The sequence below is a fragment of the Psammomys obesus genome, unplaced genomic scaffold (assembly GCF_907164565.1).
Source record: "Psammomys obesus unplaced genomic scaffold, mPsaObe1.curated_primary_1811, whole genome shotgun sequence".
In the NCBI taxonomy this organism is placed as follows: Eukaryota; Metazoa; Chordata; class Mammalia; order Rodentia; family Muridae; genus Psammomys; species Psammomys obesus.
Genome location: NW_026590663.1, coordinates 8,426,614 through 8,440,308, shown reverse-complemented (window position 1 = coordinate 8,440,308; position 13,695 = coordinate 8,426,614). Strand labels below are relative to the sequence as shown.

The 13,695-nt window shown below is 55.3% G+C and overlaps 1 protein-coding gene across 2 annotated transcripts; it reads right to left on the bottom strand.

Annotated features, from left to right (window-relative positions):
* Positions 1 to 765: 765 nt before the first annotated feature.
* On the bottom strand, positions 766 to 13,604 carry Irf5 (interferon regulatory factor 5). 2 transcript variants are annotated; one of them, XM_055608215.1, is made up of 9 exons: positions 13,130 to 13,604; positions 5,668 to 5,976; positions 3,717 to 3,906; positions 3,440 to 3,498; positions 2,948 to 2,981; positions 2,521 to 2,778; positions 1,929 to 2,321; positions 1,725 to 1,843; positions 766 to 1,521 (listed from the first exon to the last, which is right to left on the bottom strand). In XM_055608215.1, the coding sequence occupies exons 1-9, from the start codon at positions 13,145 to 13,147 to the stop codon at positions 1,276 to 1,278; spliced, it is 1,626 nt and encodes a 541-aa protein (XP_055464190.1). In that variant the 5' UTR covers positions 13,148 to 13,604; the 3' UTR covers positions 766 to 1,275. The 2 variants fall into 2 exon arrangements, with proteins under 2 accessions (XP_055464190.1, XP_055464191.1); XM_055608216.1 differs by lacking the exon at positions 13,130 to 13,604 and adding an exon at positions 12,782 to 12,954.
* Between the last annotated feature and the right edge of the window lie 91 nt (positions 13,605 to 13,695).

Here is a 13,695-nt window from a genome sequence, read left to right as displayed (position 1 = left end):
TTCCACGTAAAAAGAAGATAAGCCAGGCAGGCACGGTGGTGCACACCATCGCTGGAGGTGGAGGCAGGTGGATCTGCACTCAAAGTCACCCTGGGCTACCAAGGAAGCTTGGGTTCAGCCAGCATAATAGATGTTGTGTTCTCCACCCCGCCCACGCAAAAAAAAAAAATAAAACAATTGTTCGAACTAGAGAATGATTCCTATGAGCCAGATTCCAGTGAGGAGCCATCATTTTGCATGTAATACCTTAATATTAGTAGCACATGCAGAAGGATAAGGCTTGTTTTTTAATTTGTTCCACTCCTGTAGGCTGGCTGTTCAGGGCTGGCATTGAACCACACTGCGCTTCCTGTGTTACAGGCAAGCACTATACCACTGAGCTACACGGTTGTCCCGGCATTCAGGAGGCAGGGGCAAGAACAGATCAGGAGTTCAAAGCCAGCTTTGGCCAATACAAGTTTAAGGCCAGTCTAATCTCAAGAAAAAAAAAAAAAAAATCCCAGATTTGGATGGCCTGAGGTGTGGCTAGAATACCAATTATTACTCCTTTTTTACTCTTCTGGAAGGTATGGACAGTTCTTAGCACACAGTCAAATGTCCACATCTGTCTCGGTCTGCCTCTTCCTTGAAAGCAAAGCCCTCCAGGTGTCTGAAGGCCCACTGACTGGCAGGACCCCTGGGCCAGGGCACCCCTACAGGAGCAAGGCCAGCGGCAACTGAACAGTCTGAAGAGACAGGACACAGAAGCTACTGGCACTGGAAACAGTCAACTTTAGCATTTATTAATCCAAAAATATATTAAAGTCTGCTTTCTACCCCAGCTTCTTAGCCTCTGAAGGGGCAGCTGCCAGTCCGGTGTGTCTGGTGACAGCCTCGTCAGGCAATAATGGGAAAGACTCAAACCAGGGACTCCCCACATCAGGCCCAGTCTCTGCAAAAGGCCCACAACCCTCTTTGGTGCTTTTTGCTAAAGGAATTGGGGCAACCATAAAAGTTGGCCCTGGGGGAGAGGGGAAACTGGATCGAAGGTTCCAGGTGGTGGTGGTCCCTGCCTCCCACTGGGCCTCTGGCTGCATTTCTTGAGAGCCAGGCAGATTGATCACCAGAAGACTGCTCAAAGTGAGGAATGTTGGGGAGAACGTGACCTCAGGCCTCTCTTCTGTGTCCTGACTGCTTCCAGAAGACTCTGAGCCCCACAGCCAGTGGGGTCTGCTGGGGCCACTACAGAGCCATAACGGTGTACAGAGCTGCTGCAGGCCACCGTCTGTAACCTCGTTACTGCATGCCAGCTGGGTGCATGGGCCAGGGCCCCTGGCCAGCATCAAGGCCGGCCACAGGAGGGACCTGGGCCATGGGCTGCAGCCGCTGCTGGGACTGCCAGATGTGATGCAGCTCCTTGAACTGCTGCACCATGTGGTCTTTGAGATCCGGGTTCGAGATCTGCAGGCGGATGCTGTCTGCAGACCAAGAAAGCTCCCCTGCGAACATCTCCAGCAGCAACCGGGCTGCGACAGGTACCACCTGGAGCAGGGGGACATGGAAAAGTGTGGCCGAGCCGTTCAGCCCAGGTGGGCGTAAAGACACCCAGAGGTCGATGCTGGCCATCCCCTCCAGCCCTGGCAACCAAGTCATCCTGGCCTGGAGGGCTGCACCTCTCCCCTGGACCGAGGGCCCAGCCCCATGCCGCCGATAGCCAGGCTACAGCAGAGGTGGCTAGGGCGCACCTGCACGGTGATGAGCTTCTTCTCTCGGGGCTTGAGGTCAGGCCACTCTTCTCCAAAGCAAAAGAAGATCTCAAAAGGAGGCGGGCTGTTGGTCTGGCCCTTCTGGAACAGGATGAGTTCTGCATCAAAATTAAGGCCTCCAGTTAGAGGTTAGAACCCCACCCTGAGTGAGGGACGGCCGGGGCAGCACGGAATGGACCTCACCATTGAGAAACTGCTCTAGGCTAAAGAGCTTGGTCTTGACTTCCCTCTGGATGGGGTTGGGGCATGAGCCATTGGCTATGGCGCAGGGCCCACTCCAGAACACCTTACACTGGCACAGACGGATGGCGTACAGGTCCTGGCCCTGCAGCTGGAGGATGAGCCCACGGTCCAGGACATCCAGCAGCTGGTTGGTATAGAAGCGCTGCTTCTCGCTGGGGATCTCCTCTGGGCTAGGGAAGCGCACCTGCTCCAGGCTCACGGGCCCGAAGAGCTCCACTTGCTCCTGGGTAGCCTCCAGCTGGCTGTAGAAGAGCCTACAGCCTTGTGGGTTGCTGATGGTGAGAGCGCGGGGCGGGCGCCCCCGGTACTGGAACTTGATCTCTAAGTCAGTCACTGCGGAGCAGAGAATCGGGTGACCTTGGCTGTGAGCCCCACGGCTCTTCTTAGGCAGCCAGCCTCCTCGGTGTACCCCTGACCCAGGAAGACTGACCAATCAGCCTGTTTTCCTTGCCTTCCTCCTTCCTCGCCCACCCTGCTCCAGCCCCGCTGCTGCTCTGCCCGGCCAGCCCGAATGGCCCACCAAAGTCCTTACAAGGCAGCATGTGCGGACTGGTCAGCAGGTCAGGCAAGAGTTGTTCTGTAGGGGCCAGGCTGGGGGCCAGAGGTCCAGGCTCCAGGTCGGCAGGAAGAAGCGGCCTGAAGCCAGCAGGATTTCCACAGGGAGGGACCGCGAGATTGGGATCTGGGGCGGGGGGGCCCAGCCCTACCGATGGCTGGAGAGCGGGTGGCCACTTGATGTCTTCCTCGGGTAAGGAATAGGGTGCTAGGGGAGGTCCGGGCAGCACAGGTTCTGCAGAGGGTAGGTGAGCACAGCTGTTAGGGACTGACTGACAGTGACTAACAGGCCTGACTCCAAGGCTTGCCTCCCCAGCCTCTCTCAGTGCCCTCCCAAGCACCTAGGGTGCCTGTCACTGCTTAGACTAGACAGCCCGCCCCAGCACACCAACTCCCAGCCCCACCTGTGATGCTCAGGCCTGGTAACATTCTCTGGAGCTGAAGAGGAAGACAGGGGCAAAGGAGGATGGACAGGTTATTAAGTTGGTCGGATGCTGAGGCAACCCCCAGCTTCAGCTCAGTGGAGGCCAGACCCCACGGCTGGCCCCAGGTCTGCCATCCTCGGGGGCCGTGGGGATGCCCCTCTTTCCAAGGGTGCGTTCTGCAGGCAGTGGTACACCCCCCCACACACACACACACAAGCCCAGCCACATAACACACCATGTAGCAACAATGCCCTAGGAGGGGCAAGGTGGACACTGTTCTCCCTCAGAATCAGAGGGCAACCCCTTTGAGGGCTGTAGAGAACGCTGGGGTGCAGAGGAAGTTGAGGCTGGATCCTAAAGCAGGACAGGGCAGCAGAGCCGCCCCAGGGCCAGCCCCGCCAGAGCTGGCTGCAGAAGCTTGGTGAGAACAGCCCCTTCCCTTGAGCCCCTTGGTGGTTCAGCCCCACACACCTCTTCCTCTTCCTCCTCTTCCTCTTCTCCCAGAATGCATTCATCAGTGGGCTGGGACTCTGCATGTCCAGGGAGAGAGAGCAAGGCAGGAAGTCAGTGACGAAACAGGAGCCGGGGTGGCCAGAGGTTGCCCAGACTCCGGGGTTCCATGGCACAGGAGCCAGAGCCAAGCAGCACCAGGGCCTCCCCTGAAGCCCAGAGCCCAGAACGCGCGGGAAGGTCCTCGGGCTTCTTTTCGCCCAGACGCCACAGACGGTCACACGGGCCGGCGTCATACCTGCGGGAGCAGGCCCGCTGGAGCAGACCTCGTAGATCTTGTAGGGCTGGGGCGGCATGTCTCGGGGTCCGTCGTAGAACAGGCGGAAGTCGCGGCTTTTGTTAAGGGCGCAGCGCAGGTTGGCCTTCCACTTGGCTGGGTCGGCCTCGTCCACCCCCTCCGTGTACTTGCCCGTCTCTTTAGCCCAGGCCTGTGGGAGGAACAGAGGACTGCGGAGCACAGGGCACCGTAGCTCTCACCGAGGCCCCAGCAAGTCCCTCGTCCCAGCCGAGTCACTGCGGAGACCTTGGCCACCAGGCTAAACCTTGACAAGCTGAAGGCCTTGTCTGTGTTGGGTGGAAATGACCAGGCCTTGGCCAGCCCTCAAGGCTCAAACAAACTCGATGAATTCTCTGCGCGTCTCACCGCTGCTGGGAGGGCAAGCACTACCACGGCAAAGGAACCCGAGAACACGGACCCTCACTCCCAATTGACGGCAATCTGGTGGTGCCAGGATTATAAGCTTTTCTTCTCTTTAAAACTAATGGCTTAATTTTGATAGAATTCACATAGAATATAGAGATATCCACACAAACTGTGGTAAGGATAAAGCATAAAGTCTTTAAAAATATTATTTCAAAGTCTTTTCAGTCAGCATCTGTTCGGTGTAACAAATTTAAACTGGAACTGGGTAACTGAGTTTTACCAAATTCTTCCAGTGGGCTGGTCAATGGTCATGAAGAGTGATGCAGATGGATGTTAGAAACCTAACTCTGATGTTGGGTGAAAAGATGCAGGTTAAAAGTCAGTATACGGGATTGGAGAGATGGCTCAGTGGTTAAGAGCGCTGTCTGCTCTTTCAAAGGACCCAGGTTCAATTCCCAACAACCACATGGCAGCTCACAGCTGTCTGTAATGCCAATTCCAAGGGATCTGATATCTTCACACTAATGCACATAAAATAAAAATTAAATAATTAAAAAAAATTAGTATGTCTGGACCAGCAAAATGGCTCTACCCAGAAAGGCACCTGCCAGCATGTCTGACAACCTGACCTTGATCCCCGGAATCCACACTGTAGAAGGAGAGAATCAAGTCTTGCAAGTTGTCTTCTGGCCTCCACACACATACTATGGTCCCTGCACACTCCCCACAAATAACAAATAAATGAGAAAAACCAAGGCATATGTGTAGGTTGGATGTCCAAGCCCTTTGGAGATAGGGCAGAGGATCAGGAGTTCAAGGCCAGAATCAGCTACATAGCAAGTTTGATGCCAGCCTGGGCAATGCAAGAATACTTGAAGAAATATAAAATAATAAATAAATAAAGCATGGGAGAGGGCTGTGTCGCAGCTTGAGCAAGGATGGCCTCCATCCCTGGCAGTTCTAACCTACATAGTGAGTTCCAGGCCAGCCAAGGTACAGCAACCCTATCTCAAAACATCTAAACAGACGTGACTCGATTCCAGCTCTGCCTACCGTATACCTATACAGCAACCTGAAACATTACAGCTACAGGTTGGGCCTGTCCAGGGTCAGGGGTTGTTGGACATGGCGGTGCACGTTATGATCTCAGCACTTGGGAGGCTGAGGCAGGAAGTTGACAGAGCAAGCCGCCTGACTCCATAAGGCAGTCTGGCCAGCTGGGCGTTATCTAGTGAGACCCTGACTCTAAACCCAGACCAAAACTAAAAGATTTTGTGTTCAAAAGATGAGCTGGTGACTTCACTTAGCGCATGCGTGCACTAGGCATGTAGTTCCGTGTAACAGTAAGTCAGGAGCAAGGCGTGCTACAAGGAGCTACAGGACCGCCCCCCCCCAGCCCTGCTGTCCCCACCCTGCTGCAGGCTACAGATAAGAGACAGTGATCCTGCACCCGAGTCTAGGTACGATGCCCTGAGCACTACAGACAGCAGGGTGGCCCACGCCAGGGGCTGAGGGCTGCCCCAGAGGTCCAGCAGTGCCCTCTTACCTTGAAGATGGTGTTGTCTCCATCCTGGCCAGGGCCGTGCCTTGTGGCGTGGCGCCAGGGTATGTAGAAGAGCTTCCTTTCCCCGTTGACCCACTGGAGCCCCGGGTACTGGCAGCTGTTCACCTGGGCCACCAACCAGGGCTTCAGCCTCACGCGCCGGGGTGGGGGGGGCATGGCTGGGGCCGGCTGGTTCATGGCAAAGGCTCTGCGGGAGACAGCACGGTGGGCCTCTGCAAACTGACGACGAGGGGAGGCGTCTGAGGCCGGCTGCTTTCCAACTCTTGTCACGGCTCGCTCAGCCTGTGATTCCTGTCAGGGGGCGGGAGATTTCTGTGCGAACGGGTGCTGTGGGCACCTTCCTTCAACAGACCACTCATTCCTGAGGTGACGTCAGTTCCCAAGAGAACCGTCCCAGGCCAGGCCACCGAGCACTGTGGAGTCAAAGCTGGCTCCCTTGCATGGCGCTGAGCTGACAGGCACTTCTCGGGGCTGGCTATCCCAGCATGCCTTGTCTGTCTGTCCTGCTCAGCCTGTCCCTCTGCAGCTGACTCCTCTTCCTTTCCCTGAGCTACCCTTCCCCGCAGGCCTCTGACTTAGACAGGAGCAGCGCCTGTGAGTGGGGCTGGGGCGAGCACACACCCGACACCCAGGCCTCTTCTGCCACTTTGTGGCTGAGACCGTGTGTCGCTCTGTTTCTCCTCAGCTCTCCCGCTGGTGAAGCTTTCTTCCCCCTTGACCTCTTGATAGAAATACCAGCAATCCACTCAAATGACACCAGGTACCCAGCTTAGATGGACCACCCTGAAGCCATCAATGTCCTCGATTTTGGTTCCTGCTCCTCTCAAATCCATTCAGAGCTTGGGAAGTCTGTGCTGCTGCAGACCTGTGTGTGCCACGCCCACGGTGGCAGGAAGTGCAGGCCACAGCCTAACAGCTTCCCAGTGGAGGAGGTAAGCCCCCCAGCCAGTCTCTGTCTCACTCCAGTTAGTTCTGTAAAAATAACTTTTACTCTCCTGTTTCAATTGTTGTCTGGAGACTTACTTCCTCCTTCTGCTAGCCTAGGCCGAGTCCCGGAAGCTTCTGGCCTCTGTACCATCTAACCCAGCCCTACAATGTCTTCAGCCTCTGAGACTCACTGCTGAAAGAACTCACCCTTTCTTGCTGGTTCAGCTCAGCTCTTCTGGCTCACACCCCTCTCCCAGATGACTTTTTCAATCTGGCTTTTCTCTTAGCCCCTGAATTGCTCTGCTTGGCCTCAGACTAACTCCAGCAATCTGCTCTAATCTCCTGGATCCTTCTCATTCTCTGGCTCCTTCAATCTTCACCTGAATTCTCTCTCTGCAACCTGTCTCTCTATTACTGGTAAAACTGTCCTCTCTCTCTGCATTGCCCCTTAACTAGCTTCCCTTTCCTCTCTCTTCTCCTGAGAGCTGGGCATATCCTACCCTGTCAAATCTTTCTCTGATTAGTCACCATTTCTGCCACTCAATCAGACATCACTTTCAAACACAGGTGCTTCCTCCCACAAACTATCTTTACCTTCTTTGTTTGGGATTAGAGGCCTGTACCTCCACGCCTGGATCTAAGCGTTTCTTGACCTGAAACTTGCTCTATACCAGCCTGGCCTTGAACTCAGACCTGCTTGCCTCTGTCTCCTGGATTAAAGGCGTGTTTGTATTCCAGCCAGATCACACAGACCTAGAAGGTCTTTGGATGTGATCTCCTGCCAGAACAGTCATGTTCTTAATTAACATTTCTCTACATAGGTCCACAGGACTCATGAAGCTCTGGCACCCTCCTCTTGACAGAACCTGAAACTAAGAGCAGCCTAGAGCTGCCCCTTCCCTGTTGGAGGCCCTGCGGTTTGAGGTTGCAGCCCCTCTCCCCAGCAGGCCTCCTGCTCTCTCCTGACCGCATCTGGAGAGGGTCTTTAAGCATGGATGCCCCTAAGCACATCTGATAGATGGCCTTTGGTACAGCTCTCTGCTAGCTCTCCCCTCCCAGGGCCTATAGGATAATTGGGTACTGTGTTCTTGTTCATATGATAGGACCGTGCTGCCTGATGCAAATCAAGCATCCTTGAAGTGTCTAGTTCCAACCAATCACGTACAGCTATCCTGGGACCCCCCACCCACCCACTCCCCAGGGCCTCTAAAGCCTTTGTTCTCCCCCAATAAAGCTGAACTATCTCCCTGAAGTGGTTCCTGAAGGCTGTTCTGTTGTGCTTGTGGCCTTCAGAGCGCTGTACCTTCTGCTCCTCCTGCTTTGTGGGCTGGTGGCCAACAGTCCCCAGGGACAGGAGAGCCACAGCTGGCGCCCAGCATGGGGCTCCTGACTGCACTAGGACGGTGAACACCCCCTAAAAGCCATCCTGAGAGGACTGGTCGCATTGTGCACCCCACCCCCGCCCCGCGGTAGGGAAAGCCTTTGCTTGACCTTCCAGTCCTTTCTTCACTTGACAGGCTTCTCAGTCCCCGAGCGGATTGCCCCAGGAAAGTTAAACTTGCCTTGGAAACGTCAAGGCCTCTCTTTCTTTCCTAATTATGAGAAACTCAGTATCAGAGAGTTCTCCAAATTCGTTCCCTCAAAGCTTTATTTAAATCTAGAGGGCTTAAAATCTCCCAAGAGGAAGGCTTAGAATTCTGGAATGAGGTGCTCTAATTCACACCTCATTATCTGAGTGATTCTTGTCAGCAGATATCTCAGACCCAAATGTTTGGACCTGTGTCACTTATCTGGCTGGTAAAAGAGAAGCCCAGGAAGGCCAGCCCTGGCCTCTCTTCTTTCCTCCAGTGAGGCTGTATTAGGCAGTGCATGAGAAAAAACCCTGAGCCTCAAAATGACCCATCGGAGGAAAAGCAAGGAAGAGGAAGGACGGGACTCAAATGAGGAGGAAGACCCTGAGAACTGTCCAGTAGCTGATTTAGCCGCTTTAGAAGAAACCACTGACTTAATTAGACAAAGCTACTCCACAGCCCACATCACCCTTCCTCTCTCAGGCCCCGTCTCCCCCACTTACAAGTCTTTACTGGCTATAGCGAACAAAGACGCTGGCTCCCCACTGGCCACAGAGGGCCAAAAACGGAGAAGCAAGGCCAAGGCTCCCAAAAGCCCTCAGATAAGCCCTTCGCCACTCATGCTGCTGCAGCTGCCTCTGGCACAGCCGCCCACTTCACCCCCCACAGCCTAGGACAGCTTCATAGTCACAGGGACTGGCAGCTCTTGTATCTGAGAGTCACTGGAACAGACCCGCTTCTTGCTCTCCAGGACTGGGACGCTCTAACTCCCTCAGCCACAGGACCTAGACAGGCCTCTCCACTGGCCCTCCTAAAACAAAAACCCAATGAAGACCCTCCTGGATTTTATACTAAGGATACAAGCCAGTCTAGACAGAAAGATAACAGACCCTGCTCTGAAGCCATGCTCTGAAACAATCCTATCTGGAATAGGATGACCCCGGAAGACAGGCAGGCATGCTGGGGACTAAAGCGTGAACGTTATGACAAGCGGATTGCAGCTACCCATGATATTGGGACTGCCTCTCACCAGGCCTCCTCTCTGGCCCAGAGCTTTGCAGCTGCAGCTCAGCCTAATTCCAAACGCTTTAAATATGGAGAACAGTCTCTGGACATTGCCAAAAACTGACTCAGCTGCCCTCGAACCTAACAGGGGTAAAACCCAAAACCCTTATCTTATAAAAGCTACTACAAATTGATGATCAACAACCTTAAGACAAACAGAAATGAGTTAACTCCTTCACAAGCTACACTTTCTGTGAAAGAACAAGGGTAAAAATAACTAATAAAATTTAACTGTACCACAGTGGGAAAAGGAGAGACGCCTTAATACCGTACAGTTCAGACTCTTCTAAGTCACGTGACAAGCCTTCTCTGCCATTCTAAGGCTGTTCTTATTACCAAGGCCTCTGTATCTCTCCACAGCTCCTACCAGGAGCTAAGCCTGTGCTAACTCATCATGATGCTGCCTTACAGGAAAAACAAAAAACCACCAAGAACATCCTGCTAGTTAACAATCTCCAAACTGATGTATTCCTTCATGAAAGCAAAGTTAGCATCAAGGACCGAATCTCTAAGCTTCCCTGCCTTGTGCAGTCAATGTCTAAAAGGTTACCAAGACACACAGACAATCCTCTTACACAGGTCACATAACTAACGCGTGTGCCATTCCTCAGATACTCCAGGCAGGTGGGACAAATGACAAAGGATGCTGGACCAGGAAGGAGACTCCCCTAGCACCTGCCCCTGCTCCCCGCACTGCCCACAAACACTCGGGAAAATGCTGCCTTGCTCTCTTCGCCCCCACCTGAGGCCTCGGCTTCCTCTGAGCCTCTACAGTAGACCTTTGCTGACAGTGGTGCTGGTTAGTGCCACCCTCTCTACCCCAGGACCACAGAATACTTCACCGGTCCCCACCTGCCAGCCACCCCGCCCTTCAGTCAAAGGTCTATCCTACCCCCTAACTCGCTTCTAGGCCTAAGCCAACGGATGTGCTGTCAACCAGACCGTTACCAGCTTAACCTGTACTAATTACCTCCTTTTCTTCCTCTGGTGTAGAGAGAAAATAACCTCTCGCAGAGACACCATCTGCCAGGGTGTACCCGCCTGTGATCATTTCACAGGTCTGTCTTTAGGAGGAAGAGGAAACTACCACAAGCCAGACAGAGAGGTATTCATTCCCCCCTGCCAGGACCACAGCCAGGACCACAGCCAGGACAGCTGCCAATCCTCCACACACACCAGACCAGAGACCTCCGGAACAAACAACCAGGCATCTAGGAATGAGCCCCGAATCCCTCCAGCGACTAATGAACTCTCTTACTGGGGTTATGCTCCAAAACAAAAGAACACAGGCCTTAATAACTGCTAACCACAGGGGCTTGCTTGGTACTGGGGAAAGAATGTTAGTTTTATGTAAATGTATAAAATGTTAGGACCAATGTTAATGCCCTCAAAAAGCTCTGTACATACTTGCTACCGAGATGATTCAAAATCCCTTGTTTTCCTAGCTCCTAGCCCTCTGGTCATGTTCGTTTTACTGGATGCTTGCCCCTTGCGTCATATAGTTTCTCCGGTGACAGATTTCCACCACTGCTAGAGTCAGCACCAATCAGGCCGTGGTAAGTTACCAGATCCTAGAGATGGCTATAGACGACAGATTTCTCAAAGCTCAGGATGACACAGGCATTGGAAGGACCCTGCTGTCTGAGGGAGGCCCCTCTCCCCAGCAGGCCTCCTGCTCTCTCCTGACTGCATCTGGAGAGGGTCTTTAAGCATGGATACCCCTAACCACATCTGATAGATGGCCTTTGGCACAGCTCTCTGCTAGCTCTCCCCTCCCAGGGCCTATAGGATAATTAGGTTTCCGTTCATATGATAGGACCGTGCTGCCTAAGGCAAATCAAGCATCCTTGAAGTGTCTAGTTCCAACCAATCATGTACAGCTATCCTGGGACCCACCCCATCCACTCCCCAGGGACCCTAAAGCCTTTGTTCTCCCCCAGTAAAGTTGAACTATCTCCCTGAAGTGGTTCCTGGGAGGTCATTTCCGTCCTGCTCGCAGCCTTCCGAGCCCTATGCCTGGCCTTCTTCTACTCCTGCCTTCAAGGGCTGGTGGCCAACAGCCCCCCAGGGACCAGGAGAGCCACACCTCAGCATCTTCACTCCTGGGAAGTTCTGTCCCTCCCTTGCCCATGCTCTTGATCTTGAACTCTTGGCCTGGGGAGGTCAGAGACAGAAAAGGGGGAGTCGACGGTGCCACAGTGCCTTAGAAAGCAGTGTCTCATTCAGCAGGTGAAGGGAACAAAATCACCAGGCCTATCTGGGATTTTCCGCAAGGAGCCTCAGTTTCCCTGCAATCCCATACAGCATCTATCTTTTGAGTTGTGGGTGCTGCGTGCCACATCCAGGCTAGCCCAGCGTCCCTCTACAGTCCGATGTCAGTGACCCATGAACAGTGATGCCAGCTTCGGTCACAGGCTCCAGCCCTGCCCCCAAGTTAAGAAGACAGTGGCTCAGTTCCTCTTTCTTCGCCAGCCTCCACCCTGACCTAAGGGAAATGAAAGTGGCCCGATGGAACAGCGAAGAAACCTGACTCACTGGGCTGACTGTGGGCTGAGGGCAGGAGGGCACAGAGAGAAAACTCACGAGTCTCTGCAGCACCCCATCCTCTGGAGCGTTCCCTGTCTCAAGCCTCCTCACAACACCTGTGTGTTTACTGACACTCCCAAGAAGCTTTGATCCTAGAATGGAGGGCGATGTTGGCCAGCAGCCGGCAATTCTGACCATAGGAAGGTGGATTCGAGGATAGGCAGGTTACCGAGAAGACCCCACACGGCCAGGCCTGCCTGAAGCTGGCCAAGGGTGGTCTGAAAAGGAGACCAGAGACTCATTCCCCTGCCCCGTGCCTTCAGGGACCAAGAAGGGGCCGAGGACGGATGAAGCTCTCTGTCCCGGCCTGACCTTTAAGTCAGAGAAAGGTTTTGAAATTACTCTGGTCTCCGTGTAAGGAAGCGTCAGTCCCTTGAGATGGAGTGGGGTCATAAAGGCTTTGCACAGCAGCCAGGCCACCAGGGTCAAGAGAAGGCGTGATCACCCGCCATAGAAGCCGCCACCCAGCAAGACCAAGCTCAGCATCCGTCCCCAGACACTCCCTCCTGCCCAAAGAAGGCTTAGGCCTGAGTCAGATCCCAGGCCTTCCAGTAGGCAACTGCAGAGTCTAAACATGGCTGCCCTCTTCTGGGTCTGCAGGTTTGGAGTAAGATGGGTGCAAAAGCCAGACTGAGACCCTTGGCTATGAGCCCTGTAAAGGAGAAACCAACACAACCCCCGCCATCTTCCATGTCAAAATGGGCATGGGCTGCCGAAGACCCCACGCGATTAGGCACAGAGGCAGCCCTTGAGTCCCGGCTAGGATGGAGAATGCCCACAGCCCACAGGGTCCTGAAGTCCCAGGAGAGGTGGCCTGGGCAGTCGGATCACCGAGAGCTCCCCAGAGCTAGTGGGGAGATGCTGCCATAACCGGAGCAATACAGGCAGAACAGCGAACCCCTCCGGTCTCATCCCCACACCCTGCTCAAGGAGGCGGCAAGGGTTACCTGCACCGGGCGTGGGCGTAAATCCGCCCTCTCCAGGTGAGCCGCACGCGGGGCCTGCCCCTGCGGAGCGCAGACAGGCTGAGGTCCCTCCCGGGGCAGCAGGTGCGGCAGGAAGAGCGCTCTCCCAGCTTCCTCCCAGGGGCAGGGTGGGGGAAGGCCAGAGGGCAGGGGAAAGCCCCGAAGCAGGGCTTTTAGTTAAAAGGGGTGCCCTGCTACCCTTTCCGTACCCTTGAGCCAGGAGCTTGGCGAGGAGCGCCCGGTCCTATGGCACCGGTCCTCACCTGAGGGCCTCAGCGACTCCAGCCTCCTTCCGCCCAGCCCGCGACCTTTCTGGTCCCGTTTCCCTACCCCCTCATTGGAGCCCATGCCAGGTCGGTTCCTCGTGATCGTCCCGAACGCTCCACGCGGGGCATAACGCCGGGGTGGGGGGAGGTCAGCCCCCGGGGTTACCGCAGGCGCTGGCTTGGTATCCGTCCCTGCCCCCTCCTCTGCCTGAGGATGCGCCCACACCCCCTCCGCTCTCAGACGCTGTCCCTCCGTGAGTCAGGGGCAGGCTGTCAAGAACCCAGACGGCGCGCGACGCCCCGTCCTTCCGGCTGCTCGGAGAACCGGCCCACAAATGCCTGCCCCTGGCGCTTCGATCCTCGCGAGGGGGCGACTGCTTGAAACCTCAGCCTCCTCCGTCCAAAGAGCGAGGTGTGGCCGGGGAGGAGGGGCAGGCCGTGCGCCCCACCACGGTCCGGGTCGGAGCCCCGCTCCAGGGCGGGCGCTCGGCGCCCTCCACCCCGCCGAGGCTCGCGGAGGAGGGCGGGGGTGTCCGCTCGGCCCTCGGGGCCGGCCCCGCGCCCGCGGAACCACGGCGGCCGCAGCGCAGCCCTCGGGGCCCGCCCCGCGCCCCCGGCGCTCCCCCGGGG

Coding starts and splice junctions, on each gene's coding strand:
- Irf5 (XM_055608215.1), bottom strand. Junction 3,499..3,716: donor CAGCGGGCCTGCTCCCGCAG/GTATGACGCCGG, acceptor CTGGACATGCAG/AGTCCCAGCCCACTGATGAA. Junction 1,522..1,724: donor AGAAGCTCATCACCGTGCAG/GTGCGCCCTAGC, acceptor CCCCTGCTCCAG/GTGGTACCTGTCGCAGCCCG.